The sequence below is a fragment of the Cavia porcellus genome, unplaced genomic scaffold (assembly GCF_034190915.1).
Source record: "Cavia porcellus strain 051 isolate PalLab524CR breed Dunkin Hartley unplaced genomic scaffold, mCavPor4.1 scaffold_19, whole genome shotgun sequence".
Lineage (NCBI taxonomy): Eukaryota > Metazoa > Chordata > Mammalia > Rodentia > Caviidae > Cavia > Cavia porcellus.
In genome coordinates, this window is record NW_026947502.1 from 11,296,227 (window position 1) to 11,317,291 (window position 21,065).

At 38.8% G+C, this 21,065-nt stretch overlaps 1 protein-coding gene across 2 annotated transcripts in view; it reads left to right on the forward strand.

Moving 5' to 3' along the window:
- Positions 1-21,065, forward strand: part of Sgcd (sarcoglycan delta) — a 554,972-nt gene that overhangs the window by 314,391 nt on the left and 219,516 nt on the right. For both annotated transcript variants that reach the window (XM_063230698.1, XM_003473239.5), the window contains exon 3: positions 10,062-10,163. In XM_063230698.1, coding sequence (XP_063086768.1) covers positions 10,062-10,163 — 102 coding nt within the window. The remainder of the gene's footprint in view (positions 1-10,061; positions 10,164-21,065) is intronic.

Sequence of the window (21,065 nt, forward strand, 5' to 3'; positions counted from 1 at the left end):
TAGATCCCTGGTACCAAAAAAAAGAAAAAAGAAAATGTAGCCTTAAGAATCTCTGTCCTTAACAAAAAGCCTTAAGAAAGGAAAGAACAGACTATGTGGGCCACTTCTCTATTTTTGCCTGGAAGGAAGGGAGGTAATGTTTATGGAGTACCCATAGCATGTTGTATACTGTACCAGGCTAAGGGCTTGAACCTGATAAATACATGTGCCTATCCACCTGGACAACATGTTTATATTTTAGGGAAAAGGAAACAAACTGTAACTATTAAATGACTTTCCCAAGGTCATATGAGTTATAACGGCATAACTGGCTAAAGCTGCTAATGCACAACTCCATGAGCAAAGACATTTTTCAAAATAAAGTATTGTGTTATCCCCTAAGCTAACATCTCCCTTGCATAGTTGCTTATCAAATGGTGCATTTTTTTCAAGCTATTCACACTCCTCTCTTATCCAGGTGCACTGAAATGGCTTTTTTTTGTGTGTTTCCTGGAGCAGGTCTCATTTTCACACATGTATTAGTCAAGGTGACATGTGCCTTTTTTTTTTTAGGGCTTGCCCATTACAAGCCATTGTATGATTTTTAAAAAGCAGTGGCTTAGATGATTAAAAAAAAAAAAGATGGGGGAAGTTTCTCAGCACCCTCTGAGTGAAATGAATAGCATGTGGTCGTTTATCTCAAAGGGTTTCCTTTTACCTGAGTTTGTAATTTCCAGGGGTCATCTTGGTTAAATTAGATTTTAATTCAGAAATATTGTTCCTGGAAATACTCCTGCTGGCCAATTCATATCTCCTGAATTATAGGATTCAAGCCAAAATCGAAAGTACTAGTAAAGTAAATGAGGAATACCTGCCACATAACCTTTAGGAACACATTTTGACTATATGTGTATTTCAAATACAGACCTCTGCAAGTGTCAAGAGATTGTGATTGAAAAGCATGTATCCGATATTCCTAAGGAACAAAGGGACTTTGCAGAACAATCCCCAGATATCTGGAGGTCTCCTTGTTACACCTTTTAAGCAGGGACTGAAGGATATTTTGTTCTGTCTACTCATGGCCTGCTTCTCCATCTCTCTTCCCTCCCCCTTTCCCTTCACATCCCCTCATCCTCCTCCCATTTTGAGTCTGAAACAGTAGAGTTTCTTTCTTTATGAACTTTCTTAAATACTCGTGTTGTACAAAATGTGGGGAATACATCTTTCTCTTCTTCCTTATGTAGTGAGCCATTAATAAAATAAAATCTCTCAAGACTCAGCTATAATAAACCTAGTGAAAAGCAGCAGTGTCCGTCTAGTTTTTAGTTGGCTGCAGTAAGGGGAAACTCACATCAAATTCTGCCTAGCAAAGCTGTGTTGTATTAAGCAGTTCAAGTCTAGTACATGTGGTAGCCCTGCTTTCCTGCAAGGTCAAGACAACCCTAATTCTTGTAGCCTAGCTCATTCATAGGTACCCACTCCACTGTCTGGAAGCTTTGCATGATATTCTTGGAGGGACCCTAGAAACAACACTGAACTTGGCATCTGATAACTCCTGATACTGTCCCATAAATGGTTGTTCTCCCGTGAGAACCAGAATTGACTCGGGCTGTGACAAGGGTGGTTGCTGTCCCTACAAGCCCTGAAGAAAGTCTAATTCTATACCCATGATGGCAGAACCTGGCTCTACATGTTTGACACATGTGTGGTGGACATAGAGACTGCATAATATGTGTGTATCCATCTTAAAAGTGTGTTTTAATTAAAAGTCACACTCATATACACTTCTCTTTCTCAAAACAGTATTTGGAGCTAACGTTGTTTAGCACTATGTTAAAATTCTCCAAAGAAGCAGAATCAGTGGGAAGAGATGGAGAGGGAATGATCTGTATATAGATAAATATAGACACTTGTTAGAAGGAATGTGGAGGAATACAATTGGCAGTCTAGAGAGTAATCACAGGAAGAAGTACCATTTCAGCCCAAATCTTGGACTGAAACCCAAGAAAAGCCAGTGTTACAATTTGAACCCAAAGAGAAGAACCTTCTACCCTTCAGGAAAGGACCTCCCTTTGTTTTCTATTCAGGATTTCAGCTGATGGTGTGAGATCAGTCTACAGAGGGGCAGGGGGGTTTGCTTTACTCAGTCTACCAAATCACATGTTTAACCAATACATCCAGTGTAGTTTTTGATATACTGATATATTCATTTTAAATGACAAAAATCATTTATATTTATGGTATAGCATATTTCGGTACTTGATATACATTGTGCTATGGGTAAATCAAGCTATTTAACAGAGGTAGCACCTCCTTTTTGGGTGTTGGGGGGTGGGTGTGTGTGACAAGAATATTTAAAACTTACTATTTTTGCAATAATTAAAGGACATAGTGAAATTGTATCTTCGATAAATTTTAATCGCTTATTTGATAAGTTATTTCCAGTTAAAGTCATTAAACTACCATTTTATCTGGGAGCAGAAATCCACCTTAGTCTTTCTAAACTCTAAAACACCTCTGCTGCTTTCCTTTCCTCCTGGATTGCTGGCTTTGCAGTGTTGAGCTCTCATCTCTTTCTCTTAGTGACCATGGATGATAATTCTCTGGTATGTTCCTCTGCCCTGTTCTTCAAAGCAGTTCAAAGCTCTGGCCATGTGCTCCTTAATGTATAGGAAAGAAAGAAGTACTGTAATCCGCTGAGAAGACAGGACATTCCAAGAGCCCAATAATCTCCCACCACACTCTGTATCCAATTATTCCACTGTTTTAGGAACAAACGCATGAAATACAGGACAGTTATTAAGTCGTAGAGCAGCAAGCTAGGGAAACGCAATAGACATCTCCTCCACACAACTACTTCTTTGTAGTTTAAAGCTAAACATAAATGTGGAAATCTGTAACACATCTGAAAGACAGAGAGTACATCTAATGCCATCCCCTAGAAGACCAAATTGGACATTCAAACTTGAAGAGAGAGCCAGAAGAATAGGTAAGACAGCTCTAGTGCTGGCAGTACACATGCTGGTTTTCATATTTCTGAACTATCCATGGAAATCTGTCTTGCGTGTATCAAAAAGACACAGGGCTCTTTGAAAGTTTAACTCGAAGTCTCATGAAAGGCACTGTCGCGTACAACTGACAACTTTTCCTAATGAAAATAGAAAGATGACAGAATGAGTGGCTCCCTCGGGGCGTTTACCTCAGTGAAAGAATCTGTTTTGCAAGAGATTTTCACAGCGTGCATTTTCAGTATCAGTCACGCCTGCCTTTTAATCGGGCTTTCCTGGTGGGAAATTCTCACCTAGCAGCAGGAATTGCCATGATGCGAGTTTAATCTGAACACTTGGCATAGAACTAATCATATTTTACCTTATTCTCTTTTCTGTGTCTTCTTAAGATAAATGAGGTCCCTCCTTTATCAACAATAGCTCAGAATTCATAAGCGCACATTTTTCACTGAGGACAGTGTATGTAACAACTTGTACTGTATTATCCATCTCTCATTTCCCTCCCGTCAAACAATCAATAAATTCCCCGCCATGTCTCTTTTTAAAGGTCCAGAACGATGGTTTGGCATTGCTTTTTATTCCTAAATCCTTCCCGAGTCAAAGTGTGGTATTAATGATTTGCAGGAGGTTTTCATAAGAATTTCTTTAGTAAAACTACAAGATACTCTCCACTGTAGCCTGTGTAAGTTGTGGGCACTGGATCCCAATAACAGTTCTGATTTGTTGTGCAGTCACCATCTCACTTTTGTGCATCTTGGAATTGGACTGTGTTTGGTTGAAGGGATGTTAATATCTACACTATCTAACTACCTTTTACAGGTTGGGAAAAGAGACAGATTGAAAGAGGATAGGCCGGTACATACCAGTACCACCAGCTATGGGTAGATGGAACCAGAACCTAAGGGATATACTTTTTCTGTGATTCCATGTGAGTAGCTCACATTATCACAGATGTGATTAAAAGATTATCTTTGGCTGGGGATTTAAGCTCAGCGGCATAAGCACCTGCCTTGCAAGCAGGCGGTCGTGAGTTCGATCCCCGGTACTGATAAAAAAATAACTAAATAAAAAATAAATAAAAGATTGTCTTTAATGTGTAGAAGTATGTAAAAGTGCCCCTTTGGATCAGTTTTCTTGGATGTCTGTGAATCACAAGACAAATGTATAAATGGCATCTGAAGCTTGTTGACTTAGCCAGACTTGAGTTCATTTGAGAGCTGGGATCTGATTCTTTGTGAGCAACAGGAAACTTTTCATGCAGTCAAGGAAATTTTATTGGCTTGCTTTTCTCAGTGAGGGATTGTGACAGAGTACTGGAATAAAAGGACAGCTATAGTACAGGCTCTGGGCTCTTAAAGTATCTGTTTTGATTGATACTGAATTACTTACATTTCATTAGTCAATTGAGTCTATTTCTAAATAGTACTCTCTCCCATTGATGTAGATTAAAATATTTATCCATTCATCATTTGATAGACATGTATGTTATTTATGTCTTTGGCTATTGTGAATTATGCAGCTATGAACATTTATGTATAAGTCTTTGAAGAGGTGTAGGTTTTTGTTTGTTTCACAGACAGTGGTAAGAGTGTTGTTGCATTTAAGCATTTAAGAGTCAAGCTGTACTTCAAACTGTTCATGCTGGTGGTGTCAGAGTTCTTGTATCTCTGCCCCTGTCTGTCCTGTGTGTTACAGATATGTTTTTCTTTAACTTTAGAACTTTGTGACAATTCATGTCTTTTATCTGGGCACTTAGCATACAACTGGGTACACAGTTGGCATTTAGCAGTTGGCATTTAACATGGAAAATGGAGGTTTAGGACTTTTGTCTCAGGGTTATGCCATAATAGTTCTCCGAGCATCAATTTTCTCAACTCTGAAATGAGACTTGAGTGTGCTCTCTCTAGAGTTACAATAAAGATTAATGGCTATTAGGTTAAGTTGCTTTGTCTAATGTATATGGAAAGCTTTCATTACTAATGTCCTAAAATTCATGTCAGTACCTTTGGAAGATTCTCTCATTTAGCCAGTTCCTTCTCTCTCTTGCAGTCACGTATTTAGAGATCTATAGGCAATGTACTGAGCCTCAAACTTAGAGCATAAAGGAAGTGATCATCCTTTATCTCGAGGAAATTGAAATCTGGCAAGGAAGGGCATAGATGTCCATGTATAGTTACAATGATATGCAATATGAGATGTGGGAGGAGATGAACTACCGAAGGAGATACAAGTTATAAGATGGAGATGGGAGACGGGAAGTGGGAGCTCTGAGATCTTGTAGTGATGCACACAGCAGGGGATGGGATCTCAGAGGAAGGGCTGCAGGTGCAGAAGAGACTAAACTAAATGGACTCCAGGGCAAACAAGGCTTGTAAGAATATTTCAGGCCAGGGGAGAAAAAATTAGAAGCACCACTCAAAAAGGAGGTAAGAATCCAGAACAATAGCTAGTGTGTGATGTGAGACAGTGACAAAAGACTGGTGAGAGGTGAAGCTGGTGGGGTGAACAGGTGCAGAATATGACAAGTCAGACAAGTGTTACTTGGTACATTTGGGAGTTCACTCCTTACCTTTGCTGCTGCTGTTCTATTGCATTTTAAAGCTTGCAAAGCTACGCAGAAGATGGTTCAATATGTACACGGTTGACACAGCCCTCTGAAGATTAAACAGAAGACAGAGCAGGATCACCAGACCTCCAATAGGATAGCTCCGATTTTTTTCATTATTGACTTCTTCTCTCTTGGGAGTGTTTGTTCTCTAGCCTTAACACTATTTGTGCTTTCTAAATAGAAAGAGTAAAATTTCTTTCAGGCCCTCCAGGCCCCAGTAACCATTCTTTGCCTGGTGGAGGCTGTATCACACTGGTTGTGAATATACTCACTAATAAATTGGAAGCTGATGTAGGTACAGGCATGTATTTTGACCAACTTTGTCATCCCCTCATTGCCTTTCAAAACGCAACTGCAGAAGATCCCCATCTACAGAAGGTATGATTTTTGGTTTCTCATCTTTTGAAAGATGTGAAAGTGACAGCATTCAGTAGAAATCATACTTTACCATTTTCAATTTGGATGCCTTTCTGCATTTGGGATGGTTGGCACTATGCTGCCTTGCAGTGCGGGTGGTGGTAGCAGGTGTGGGTCTCAGTGAATCCTTCATAGGGGAGGGTCATTGATGTTCCACAGTGTGATGTCTTACTAAGCTATGATGTGCAGTAGGTTAGGTGTATTAATTGCATTTTCTGCTTAAGACAGTTTCATCCTCCAATGAGTTTTAAACTTGTACCTGTGATCACACCTTCATCATAAGTCAGCAGACCTTATATTACTAGTGAGTACATTTTACCACTCAGGGAGTGTCTGCTGAACACTTGCCAAGCAATATTTTAGCAACTGAGAGCGTAAGAGTGATCAAACAGACAAAATCTCATCCCTCAGTGAGCTTATAGTCTGTGTTTTATTTTTTACAGTGCTAGGAATCCAGCTGAGGGTCCACTTGTGCTGGGCAAGTGCTCTACTCTGGAACCTTGCTCTCAGCCTTGTCCATAGGTAAAATCATTTTACGCTTAGGTCAAAACTGAGTCATGGCTCCCATTAAAACTGCTCCAGAAAGAGATCATCTTGAGACTGCTTACTAAAACAGGACTTGGCCCAGTTTCAAGTCTGGAAATGTGCTGACAGAGGTTAAACCTGTCTGATGCTGATGCAGCAGAAAACTCAAAGAAGCAAAAACAGCACTTTGTTAAACTCAGCATAATTCCCATCCCCAGCACCTGTGCCACCAGGACCAACTGCGAGGTCTCCCTCACTCAGAACTTTGCAGATACCCTCGAGTCTCACCCTACACCAATGGCGGCTCTGGCCATTGCCCTGTTATTGTCCTGACTGAAAAAACTGGCCCTTGACACATGTAATTCCTTAGAGCTCAGTGGCTTTTCTCCTTCTCTGCCACATCTAGATAAGGGAATCCAGCAAGGGTAGAGCCCTGCAGCCATTTCTACCTGAGACCCTCACCCCTCCTGGGGACCTGACTGGACACTGGTTTCCAGAATTCTCAGCCATCCCACAACCCTTGTTTACACCTCAGCTGAAAGCATCTCCTCTTCCCTTGCCTCTCTTTCTATTTAACCCAGTGATTTGTGCCTTTTATAAATGATGGGAATCCTCCTGCTCACAGGCTGTCTCTGCTCCTTCATATTTGCAGTGTCTTGTGCAGCCTGGGAACCTGTTTGAGTGATGATGCGAGGGGCAGGGACCAATAGGAGACAGAAAATGGGGAGAGAAAATTGATACTACAGTCCATTGCCTTGCTTCTGTGCCATCTCTATGTATTTGATACTTATTAGGAAAGTGTCTGTGCAAAGCAACCAGCCAGTCAATGTGGACCATGAAAAATAGGACCAATTGCTGTCATCCTTGCAGGAGTGCAGGGAGAGATCCTAGAGAGCCTGCTCACGTTGGCCATGGCCCTGCTGTGTCTTCTCTGAAAGATCTGAGGGGCCACCTTAATGCAGACTGGAGAATATAATGGGATTTGCTCACATATTTACAAGCTGCTTGTCTGGGCATGTACCCCCAGCTCAGGGTTCGAGTGGGCACTAGGGATTCCAGGGTCAACAAGACAACCTGTCCTTACTGGTAGGATGAACCTGGCCTCCCATCTTTCTCAAGGTGTTATAGACTTCATCCTATGGGCTGTGCTCTCTGCTGAGACCAGTTATCTGGTCAACCAAATAGTACAATTTTTACAGTCACAATGAAAGTGAAATTTCACTATTCAAAGAAGTAAAAGTTAATGATTGTGAATCTCCAAAATGTTTACATATTATTGGAAAGAAGCTATACTTTGGAATTGATCTGAAAGCACTGTCTTAATATTTCATAACTACTGTTTTTTTAAAGTTTTTTTTGGGAGGAGGTACATGTTTGCATTTCATAATGACTGCATCCCTCGTGAAGAGTTAAAACAAGTACATCTTGCATCTCAATTGTGTTTTCATCATCGTCGTCTTTCCCCTGCCCTCTGCCTCCATCTCTTAGTCTCTTTCCCCTTAGCAAAAGGTCGGTCTCCCTGGTTCCTATTAACTAGCTCTTGCTTTTCTCTTTATTTATATTTTGGATTTCTCATATAGGCGAAACCATGCAATGTAACTGCTGTTTTAAGTAAAACTGATCTCAAGGCATTTAGTTGTATCTTTAACACAGGCTCATTGCCCCAAAGCTGTGAAAGGATACTTCCTAAATGTGGGAACATACTTAGTTGGCTACTCCAGTCTGGTGTGGTTTGTTTGTTTGTTTTGGCAAAGAGACACACAAAGCAAAAAAATCCCCAATATTTGATAGACATGTCCTATCAAGTACTTTTGGACAGACCTAAAAGTGGGGAAAGAGGCTGGAAAATTAAGGAGAATGATGCACAAGATTAGAGAGAACTTGTAAGTTGAAGGAATGATCTGACTTGGCACATTGGTGCTGAGTTTCAAGCCACAAGAGGAGCAGAAGCAAAGCACTTAGTTGTTGGATTAGGTTGGTGTTTTTCAAACTCTGGTCTTTTCTGTACTTCCTTTGCTATCTTTGCTAGAAAAAGGAAAGAAAAAAGATCTTAAAGATCTACTGCTCTGACTCCTTCATTTTAAGTTTTATCTTTTTTTCCCCAGCTCTGTGAGTTCTGACTCAGATCTCCAATTTACAGAACTGTACGATAAAAAAATATATATATTCTTTTAGACTATTATGTTTATGGTAATTTGTTGCCAAAACAGTTTAATAAACCCTAATTCCTATGATATATTCTTCCCAGAAAACAGACTGAATCTAAATAAGAAACAACGTGCCCAGAGAAACACGAGTTATGGCCATATTCAGCAAAATGTAACTTCTGGGAAACTTTGCTAGAGATATCACATTTTATTTGCCCAACAGACTATGTGTGCATGTAGATGTATCTAATAAAAAAACTTTGAGAGAGTTTGGGAAATCACCTAACATTTTACATTCCACCAAGTTGTATTGGGAAATTTCATTCAAATAAGCAAGTTATATAGAGAAAAAAATGTTAGTGTAGTGTGAACACTGACAATGAGTGTTTGATACTAACAAAAGAACCACTGTTACTATTTGACACTGGGTGTTTGATAGCAATGAATTTTTTTGAGGGGGATAACATACACAATGTTGTTGTCAGTTTTAATCAAAAGACCAAAGAGAGGAAGAGTCTTTGGGTGAGGTAATAGATGATAACAGCTGCTGAAGGTAGTGACAAGTCCATCTTTCAGTTCTGTGTGTTTCTCTTTTAAGGGCCTTTGTAATTCTATGAAGCATATCTGGATCACTTGGCATCATATGCATATTCTAAGATCACCTGATTAGCGATCGTAATTCTGTCTGCAGACTGAGTTCGTTTTAGCAGGAGACCATAACGTATTCTGAGGTTCTGAGATTGCCATATGGACCCCTTTGGGGTGGGGGCATCTTTCTATTTACCAACGGGCTCTTCTACCAAACACAAAGCATTTCTGTCATAATGTCATCAGCTCCACAAAACTGCTCCATGCCTGTTGTTTTGTATATTTTAATATGAACATAATATAGTGTTCATAATCAAAATGATGGTCAATAATTTGACATTTTATATGTTTTGCGATGCAGACAAGCCATGTTCAAAGGGCAGATTTGATCAAGGAGCTACTAGTATGAAATCTCTGCCTAAAATTCTGAAAACACTAACTTTCCCTTTAACCTGGAGACTCATCCTGTTCTTTCTTCCTACTGCCCTTTGACCTCCTTTCCCTCTGCACAGTCTAGCTATAAAGGCCACCTTCTTCTTTGCAAGTCATGACTTGGGGGCATTACAAATCACTTGAAATAGAATTTTCTCAGAATAAATGAGCAAAAGAAATAATATGCATAATCATATTGAACAATGCCTCCTCATATTTTATGTGTTCATTTTGCTCCTGCAAATATTAAAAAAAGGAAAAGAAAAAGCAATAACTTTGTTTCAATTTTTGACTGCCTGAGGTATTTTGAAATTTGGGCTAAGCACATTTTCCCTGTTATCTCTGTCTCTGTTTCAGGATGGAATGGGAAACCTGAGAATCACAGAAAAAGGTCTAAAGCTAGAAGGAGACTCAGAATTCTTACAACCTCTCTACGCCAAAGAAATTCAGTCCAGACCAGTAAGTTAATGCTGACAGCCGAAAAAATAATACTGTTCCTCCGAAATGTAAATTTGGGGAATTTATCTTGCCATTGATTGGTATTCAAGGTTGGGAGGGGTATTGGTAATGCGATAAAGTCATATACAGTTCTGAAGGCTTGAGTTGTAATCATAGCCATGGCGCCGTAAGCAAGTGTTTGACCTCTCTGAGTCTCTGCCTTTTCCTGATAAATAGAGGGTAACAATTCAAGCTCACCATCTGCATAGATGGTACTGCAAACCACGCCAAAAAACAGTGAATCAGGAAAATTCTTAATCTCTGTACAAATGCTAAATAGTATTGTCCTTACTTTTAGTTGTCAAGTGTTTCAAAGACATCTTTGGGAACACAAAACTGAAGAACTACCATGTCATGGTTTATGTCAGTGGCCCTCAAGCCTCATGAATTATGGACCAAACCTAGCATTTGTGATTGGTTTGTTGTCTAGCGCTTGGATTGGTGGTGTAAGTGTTACACCTGCCCAGGGGTGGAGCCAGGATATGATGTAAAGGCAGGAAGAAGGTGTGTTTCACTCTCTTGCCACTTTCTGCTTTGCTGTTTGCCATGAGAGGCTGCCCCACCTCACCACACTGTCTCTGAGCCAACTGAGCCAACTGAGTATGGACTGAAACCTCCAAAAACCGTAATAAGTAAACCTTTCCTTCTCTAACTTTGGGAATCAGGTATTTTGTCTCAGCAATGAGTAAAAAGTAGCCAAGACAGAATTTGGTATTGGGAGTGGGTCCATTGCTGTAAATATACCTGATCATGTGGTTCAAGAGCCTTTGGAAATGGCTTGTGGGCAGAGTTTGAAAAGGTGCAGAGATGTTGCCTGTCTGCATAGAGCTGGAACAGCTTAGGCTGTTTTGTATGGAAGATTCTGGTCAGAGCTTAGGAGACCAGAAAGCTGATAGAAAGCCTACCAGTAAAGACCAGGCTTGGGAGGTTTCTGCTGGGAAGAAGGACCACATAGGTTGTTGATCTTCCCATGATGTGTGTTATGGCTTGACAGAAAGTTTGTCTGCATTTTGATCATGTCCAGAGACTTTGCCTGAGACTGAGATTAATGGAGTGATGACTGATTAATCTGGCAAAAGAAATTTCAAGGGAGTTGAATGTTGAGGCTGTGGAATGGCTATTGTTGGGGCTTTTTGTCAGATTTGTGTTGGAAATCAAGAGCAAAAACCCCAGCAGAAGAGTTTAAAATGCTGGGAGTTTGGCCAGAAGAAAAACTCCAGTGAAGCTGTGGATTGTAAAGATAAAGCTGAGACTTCAATTGCTGAGAAGGAACAGAGAAATGAGAAAGATGGCCAGGGACACCCCAGGAAGAAGTAGGTCTCCGTCCTTCGCAGCCTGCGAAAGTGAAAGAATTTGCTCGGAGGAGAAAGCTGCAGAGCACCATGCTCCAGAATAGTGATGGAGGCCACATGAGGTTCCAAAATTGCAGCAGCCACACCATGTTCCAGAATGGCAGTGACGTAGGGAAGTTTTTCCTCACAATCAGGTTCATAGCACCCACCGATCCAGGCACTTAACCCTACAGCCAAGAGAGAGAAAAGCCTGGCTGCTGCTCCAGCTGGCAACAAACCTTGGTGCCATCCACATGGCACTGATTTTAGGTGCAAGGAAAATGCACAAATTCTGAGGGTAAGACAGTTTCCACCTCGATTGCAAAAAGGCCTGGGAGGTCAAGCAGGGTGCCCCTGAGATGGCAATTTGTAAAGATGTAATCGTGAAGCCAAAGGTGCAGTGGGAACCCCAGAAGTTTGAAAAAGCCAGAAGTTTGGATCACCCAAGGAAAACAGCAGAAGTCGAGCAGAGGGTGCGGTGAAATCCCTGGAATTGCCGTGGGGGTGGCATCACACAAGCCTTTGGAGCTTGAAACCAGATTGATTCAGATATTGGGCATGAAACTCTAGGACTTCATATTTACCCTTGCTGGGTGTTGGACTTGCTATGTTTCCAATGCTTTGTATTCCCGTTTGTAACTTTTGCAGTGTTAATGTTTATCTTGTGCCTTTCCAATTTGGAAATGTTTAACTTTGTTTCATTTGTACAGGGGATTACAGTTAAGAGTTTGCCATAGATCTTGAGGAGACTTGGGATTTAGACTTTTCAGGGATGCTGAAATGGTTAGGACTGTGGCAACTCTTAGGCATGGAATAAAAGTCTTTGTATAAAGGATGTGAATGAGTCTTTGGGGACCAGGCATGGAATGTTACAGTTTATGTCAGTGGCCCTCAAGCCTCCTGAATTATGGACCAAATCTAGCATTTGTGATTGGTTTGTTGTCTAGTGCTTGGATTGGTGGTATAAGTGTTTCACCTGCCCAGGGGTGGAGCCAGGATATGATTTAAGGGTGGGAAAAAGGTGCGTCTCACTCTCTTGCTGCTTCCTGATTTACTGTTTACCATGAGAGGCTGCCCCACCTCAACACACTGCCCCTGAGCCAACTGAGTATGGACTGAAACCGCCAAGAACTGTAAGAAATAAACCTTTCCTTCTCTAACTTTGGGCATCAGGTATTTTGTTTCAGCGACGAGTAAAAAGTAGCCAAGACAATGAACAATTTGTACTATGTGGCCATTGTTGGCTCAAATCAATTCATTATTAACACCTGTGATTTTAAATGGTACTTAACTACTTCAGAATGCATGCACCTGTTTAAGGTATATTCTGCTTTCCATGTGTTATCTGATTTAAATCACAAGTTGGTGCCCTCATATGGGAACTACTGTTGCCTTCATTTTATAGAAAACTAAGGGTTAGAGAGTAAATCCAAAGCCACCTATAATGAATTAGTAGGGTAAAGGTTTCAATTCAGTAAACACAATTCTGAAGCATTTTTGTTAACCATAATTTCTAAATAAGTTCTCTTATCATTTTTTTCTTTTATATTATGTTAGAAATAATTCCTGTGTACCTTGCTTTTATTAGCTAGTATTATCAAAATTAATTTTTGGAGTGGAGTTTTTTTTTTGGTGGTGGTGATACTTGGTTTTATTAAAAGTTTTTGTGTGTGTTGGTAGAATTTGCTGGTTGATAAATATTATTAATTATTTCTTTGTCCGGTATTAATCTTTATCCACCTGCAAGCAAAGAATAACATGGAAGTGTCCCAAGCCATCATTTACATCACGTGTATTGATTAGTGTAATCAATAAAATTTAGCAACTTTGTGCAGGTGGCTAATTTTATCTGGATGCCATCTAAAGTCTTCAGTTATATTTAACTGAATGTGACTACTGATCTGTCGAGAAGCCTACTTCCTTGTCTGTCTCTTAAAATGGAACTAGAATGTTCAAATCATCAAAAATAGCAAATCAATTTAGTCACAGAATGATTATTTATAAAATTTCACTGGAATCCATGGTACATTTGGATTGGACCCTTAGAGGACTAAGTATTGTATATGCTCATTCTCACTGAAGAAACTTCACCCCAGAATGTGCAATGAGAAACCTATTGTCTTAGTTACTTTTTACTCCTCGCTGAGACAAAATACCTGATGCCCAAGTTGGGAAAGGAAAGGTTTATTTCTTACAGTTCTTGGAGGTTTCAGTCCACACTCAGTTGGCTCCAAGACAGGCAGGCATGGCTGGGCTGCAGTTCCTGGTGGCCACCAACAGCAAACTCGAACCAGCAAAGAGAAAAACACACCTTCTTCCTGCCATTACATTACATCCTGGCTCCACCCCTATGTGGGTGGAGCACTGACACCATCAATCCAAGCACTATACAATGAACCATCACAAATGAACAATGCAAACTCATGAGTCCTGGGGGACACAAACACAAACCATGACACCTATATAATGACTATGATCAGAGATTAATTCTACTTTGGACTGAATACAGAAAACGTCAAGAATTTAAAGCATTACATGTTACATGCGTTGCCATTGATTCTTGGTTCTCCCACCCTGGTAAATTGATGAGTGAACTCATCAGCTTATGTCACTCCTTGTATTTTAGATTGATTACCTGATCTATGGTAAACTCATTTAATTTACTGGATCAGATTGATAATTTCCCTCTAAGAGTGTTGGCAGACTTTATCTATAAAAGAACTGGAAAGTATTACCTCCTCCTATTCTTGTCACTTTTCCCTCCCTTTTTATAAATGATGTGAAAACCACTTAGATCAGGGCCATGGAAAGTAGGCTGCGTGCTAGAGTTCACCAAGCACTTGAATCTGTATTAATATTTATATAAATAATATACATGTCTGATTTGACTGGATGTGGTGTAGGGAGTAGATTTTAATATCATTGCATAGAATAATTGGTAGGTGTTAAGTAAAACAGCTGTGATAAGTTTTCTTGGTGTATAATTAGGGTCATGTAAAAGAATTCAGAAATGTGTTTTGAGACTTGGAACATTTTGCCCGCATGTCCCTTACGTCCCTGAGCAGGAACAGAACTTAGCAAACATGTCAGGCAGCTTGTCGGTAAATTGACAGGCTGCTGATCCCAAGTTACAGATTAAAAGCTTCAAAATTAATGATAATTTCAAAGCTTTTGATTTTATTTTGAAAAATCAGTTACATACAAGTCACTATTTAATGAAAATAAAAAATATTAGAATAAAAATATTAGAATTCACTTTTTTCTGCTGTGTGAAGTGAAATATCTTTCCTTTCAAAAAACAAATAATAAACAAAGCTCTATAGACATGATTCTGATAAAATATATAACTTGTAACTAAAAAAGGACAATATACGCACAGTATAAAATTCATCAGTAAATCCCAGGAGCTCTACCTAAAACCTGCCCAGCAGTTTATCCGCCCACAGCAGCCTCCTTCCCACAGCACATTCTTACCAGCCCTGGCCCACCAGGCTCCACACTTTCCTTTGCTTTTTGCTATTATCTTCCTGATGTACACTGTGGCCAAAGTGGCCTTCAGAAGGCCAGGTTCATCTGTCAATTAGGAAGGGATTCTCTGTTGACTTCTCATAGTATCTGGAATAAACTCCAAAATCCTCACTACGAGGGCCTCTGGAGTTCTTTACATGTTTGTCATGGAGCGTCTTCTGACCATCTGATGTCACCTCAGATGAAACCATTTGGGAAAGACATCCTTTGACCAATCAACCTATTTAGGACAACAGCTACGTCAAAACAACACAGTGGTTTCCCTCTTTATAATTCACATTATTTGACATTATCACTTATTTTACAGCACAGTTTGGAAAGAACAGGAGATTGTCTGAAGTCTCTCTACTCTGTTATCTAGCCCTGTGTCTCACTCATAGTATGTTCCCAGTAAGTGTTTGTGAAATTTAACTAACCAGTCCTTAAAATGAAAGTCTTCCTTTAATTTGTCCTGTAGGCACTAGCGCTCCTGACAATTTAGCATATATTTTTTAAAAATTTTCTGTGATTATATTTTTATAAAATTTTCTTTTGCTTTTTTTTCATTTTCCCACATTAAATAATACATGTAAGTTTTCCTTACCTAATATATACAATTTTAAGAGCTGTTTTTGAAGTGTCATTAAAAAATATAAGTCCAAGGCATAGCCACTTAATATTTCTTTTTTGGAAAACAGTGCATATAAAAGGAAATTCAGAATAACTTATTAGGAATGGCAACAAACAGACTTGGCCTGTTTTTGAAGTATCACAAAAAGTGAAAACAAGTGTGTTTCCTAAAAACAAAAAATGAACCAGATGAGAAGGACCCTGAAATTAATCTGCAAACTCCCTCCCCTTGGACCTACTGACAACTGAGCCCTAGAACAGGAAACCAGCAGAATGTGCCATTCTGAATTATAATCTCTACCCAATCACAGCCTCTCCTAGTAAACAGATTACCACGCTTCATGCTGTCACTTTCAGCTTACTATTTTCATTTTGTTTTGATCTACTAACCATTGCTTGTAGAACTCCTCTAGAACATGCTCTTTTTTAGAATCATCTGCAACACCATTTCTCTGTTGATCACAGTTTCTATTTCATAAGGCAGCTCCTCCTGCATTTTCCATTGAAAAGAGATCAATATTCAGATTAACAGGATTAGTTTGCCCCACTAAGTGAGGATAACTAATGAGACAACACTTGACTTCACTTTGGCTTTTTATTTCATCAATGAAAAAAGAACTGAGATTAGTTGAGTGATCCACACAATGTTCAATACTATATTGGTTTTTGTTATCAAAGGTTGCAACCCTGGTAAACTCAGTACAAACTGATTAGGGTGAGAGCAATCATTTGTCAAGACAAATTAATGAGAAAAATGGTCATCTTTATAACAGTTTTCACCTGGGAATTCAGTGAAGCTATTAAGGCTTTCTGACTTCACCCATTTGAATGGATAGCTTCTAAGTGATAAAGTATCATCCTTCTCAGAACTTAATGGAGAATGATGTATGCTAAATTAAGTGTCCTATCAGGACATCCTCAAACAGTTTGTTTTTGAAACACCACTTGAATGCAATATCACGGACTTTGTAAAGTTAATTCCACAAAACTATAAATGTGATTTGGTGTCTTTTCAGTTTACAAATACAACTACAAAGCTTTGGCAAAAGCCACTAGTAGATAAGTTGAATCAATGAATTTAAAGGAAACCATAGCATATTTGTGTTAAATATTTGGGACAAAAGATCCCCCTACTCCCCAGCTGTGGGTCAGGATGAGAGCTAAGAACCAACCTGTGACCTCCCACGAGCCAGTAGTAGTAGTAGGCTGGAAGGAGAACCAGTAAGCCAATCGACACCCCCTTGTGAACCAGCATCAACCATGTGGGCTGGGAGGAGAAACCTGAAGCCAACCTATGCTCTCCTTTGAGCCAGAAGCAGCCGTTCAGGCCAGAAGGAGAACCAAGAAGCCAACCTGCATCCTCCCATGAGCAAAGACAAGGATAAACCACACTGCACCAAACTTTCCCCGCCAAGTAACTGACTGACTTGGAGCAAACAGGCTGAGATGATAGCAACTGAAGTAAGGAAAAAAAAAAAAAAAAAAAAAGGCAAAGCAAAACAAACAAACAAAAAAGCCCTAAAAACTTGATGTTTTTTAAAAAAAATCCCTACTCTTGCTAAGAGGATTCTTTCTTTGCTTTCATGTTGCTGAAATTGGATGATACTTTTGCACAACTGAATGGGAATGGGCAAAGGAAAAAAAAACTGACTTATTGAGCAGTTAATGTGCTACAAACCTATGCCAGTAGGAAAGGTATGTAATGATTCTATCTCCATGTTCACCTCAAACTGTACTTGAAAGTAGAGATAGGTATGCCAGCTAATTACTGAATTCAACTGAGAATTTGAAGAAAAAAGGGAGCAAAAATATAAGTTGGAGGAAGGATTAAAAAATAACTTACATTAGAAGTATAGGCTGGAAATTCATAATACTTGAATGTACTTCTGTGGCTTAAAATGTTTTATCCATTAGAAAGGAAAACTTGTCATTTGAAGATAATATTTCTTACCAAAACTTCCAAATAAAATTGTGAAATCATATCTAAAGGTCTTTGTCTATATAAAACAACAGAAGCATGCTACAGTTGAGCATATGTGGTATGTTGACTTAGGTGATAATCAGAAATACTATTAACTATGCAAGTGTTTCTTATTCTTTGCATATTCTTGCTTTCTTATCCATCTAACTGAACTATTAAAACCTCCAGCTTGGTTAGTTGCAATTAAGCAAGCTAATGTTTAACAGGTAGTGTCCAGAAATGGTACCTGCAACATTCTCCCCTTCTGATGGGGTGGTGGTGTTGATTTTGTTCATCATCATCATAATCATTACTAAGCCCAGACCTCATCTGATATTTGAACTTCTAAACAAAATTGCCTTGCATCCTGTACCTGCATATCTTCCTAATGTCAAACTTTCTACCCTCAAAGGGAACACATTTGATCATTAGTAGTTTTTAATTTAAAAATCTTATTTCACTCAGTTACACTGTTCTAGTTTTCAACTCATTTTTCTATCAAGTTTTTGATAGATGTAGCATTGTCGACTATGAAAGTCTGTGCAATAAATAGCTCAGCAGCATATGGTAGGTATTTTTAGAATTCCTATACATTTTGATCTCATGTTTTTTTCACTCATGTTATAACAAAAGAAAAATGAAATAAAATATGTAAAAATTAGATCCTATGTTAGATTCTCATTGCTGTGAACAATTGCCTGAGAAAAACAATTCGAAGAAGGGAAAGTTTATTTTGGCTTATAGTTTCAGAGATTTTAGTCTGTGGTCACCTGGCTGCAAGGTAGAAACATAGCAGAAGGCATGGTAAAGGGACAATGGTAACCTCATAGCAGGTAAAAAGCAGAGAGAGAGAAAAGAGCCAAAGAATAAAGGGCAAAATATATGCCCAAGGTCATGTCCCTGTGATCCGCTCTTTTCAGTGAGGAGCCTCCTGCTGCTTCTAACACCTTTGCCTGATGACATTGAATCTTAATTTCACTGTTGAATTAACCCACTAATTCTGTGCTCTCATGATTCAGTATGAGTTTTCTAGGTCTCACTTGTGAACACTTCTGCACTGGGGATTGTGGCTCATACATGACTTTGTAGAAGACACTATATACTTAATATTACACACAGATATCAGTACTGTATTAAAATTTTTGTAAATCTAGGCACATATTAAAGTCTGATATCCATATATAACATGAGTCTTGAAAGTATTCAAGTTTCTAAATACTTATTTTGTTAATATAGTTTCCTTGTAACTTGGGACTGGCCATCACTACCATGACGTTTTACTTTTAGATCTATCATTTCTTGGTTTTATAGAACAAATTTTTTAATTTTACACTTGGGTTTTACTGTGATATCAGTTGAGATTAGGTTCCACAGATGAAATTATCAAGGCATATCTAGTCTGAAAAGTCAAGTGTCTAAGAATTCAATTATATTTGGTCACTTCCTTGAATGTTTTGGCCCAGGACCTAATTGAAGGTGAGATTTACAAGTAATACCCAGCTGAAGTCAGAAGTAAAATCCAGGATTGCAGTGCTCTTACAAAAGACCATACCATTTACCAGTCATCAGCTTTCTCATGATGCCACATTCACATTGGTAAATTGAGTTACACATGGTAATTTCCCTCTCATAAGGAATAATTGTGGTCTAATGGCTGACTGAGCTACTGAGAGGTTTCAAAAGTACTAAGAGGGCTGGGGATTTAGTTCACTGACTTAAGCACCTGCCTAGCAAGCATGAGGTCATGAGTTCGATCCCTGGTACCAAAAAAAAAATAAAAAAATAAAAAAATAAAAATAATAAGGAAAGGAAACTGGAAATAACAGTGGATAATGTAAAAAACTGAGCCCAAGTATGCCTGATCTATTCACCGATGTGAGATTCTCTATGTAATGAACTCCTATAAAGGTTAAAATAATTCAGTTAACCCACCATACCAACTGTAAAGTGAGCTATTGATAGAAATGCTTTTGACAGCATTAGGAGCTCTGCGCAGCCCACATGGTTCATTTGCCTCATCCAATATTTTCCCTTTAATATCCATTCTTGCCTAATATTTAAAAGTCGTAAGATTTCACTTTTTAAAAAAATTGCATTTTCAGGAGTAGTCTGATATTCCTTGAGGATGGAATTGAGTAGCTGCATCCTCTATTCTGTGGAGCATTTGTCAATCTGCTAGTCTCCACCTGTCACTGTTGTCCCACGTCCTGTCATTTAGCTCATTGACGTCATAGGTCCGTGGGTTACCTTGCAGGTGCAGTCTGATTCATGGCATTGTAAATGTATATATCTCATCGTTCAGAATCGAAGAAATTAGGTGGATCTTTTGTGCTTTGTATTTATTCCTAACTCTGTTCTTTGTTGATTTCTTTCTCTCATGCCCTTTCCTAGTGTCTAATGCTTATGTGCCCCCTTCTCCAGCTTTCTTAAGGTAAAATTGACAAAATGCTTATATTTTATGAGCACCAGAGAGGGGGAGAAGGAATGGGCGTACAAAGTACTAATGTAATGATACATTACATTACAAAGTACATAATGTAATGATACATACATTATGTGCATGTATCAAGTTTCCATAATTAATATAATCATTAGGTACTACAAACATGTACTATTAAAAATTTTAAGAGGGGTGCAACCTTAATCACATGGCATGCATGTAACTTGTGAAATGACACCAGACATGCTAATTAATAGTTTACTACATCACACAATTACCTTTCTTACAATTACCTTTCTTACGTGTGAGGTTAGAATACTTGCATTCATTCGCTTAGCATATTTCAAGAATATAATACAAGAATAATTTTAATGTCCATGCTGCATATTAGCACTCTGAAACTAATTAATAGAACTTAAAATCTGTGCCCTTTGGCCATGTCTCTGTGTTCCATCCATCTTGGTTTAATAATCTTTCTAACACAGTTCCTATGAGTTTAACTTTTTCACATTCCACTTTAAAGCGAGATCATGCAGAATTTACTTTCCTGTGCATGAGCTATTTCATTTAGTGTCCTCTAGACTCATCCATTTTGTCACAAGTAACAAGATTTTTTCCTTGGTTAAGCCTGAATAGTATTCCATATTGTGTATTTGACATATGTCCTTTATCCATTCTCTGTTAAAAATATTTAAGTTAATTCTGTCTTATGTATTATGAATAATGCTCTAGTAAACATGGAGGTGTGGACAATCTTCTTGAAGTAGTTATTTTAATTCTATTGGATACATACCCAGAATGAGGATGGTTGGGTCACTGGGTAATTCACTTCTTAATTTCTATAGAGAACCTCCATAGAGCTTATTTACATTCTTAACCACAACACATAAATGATTGTTTTTCTGTATCCTTGGCAACACTTACCTTTCACCTTTTAAACTTTAGCCATTCACACAACTGTGAGATGTCATCTCAATTTGGTTTTTATTTGTATT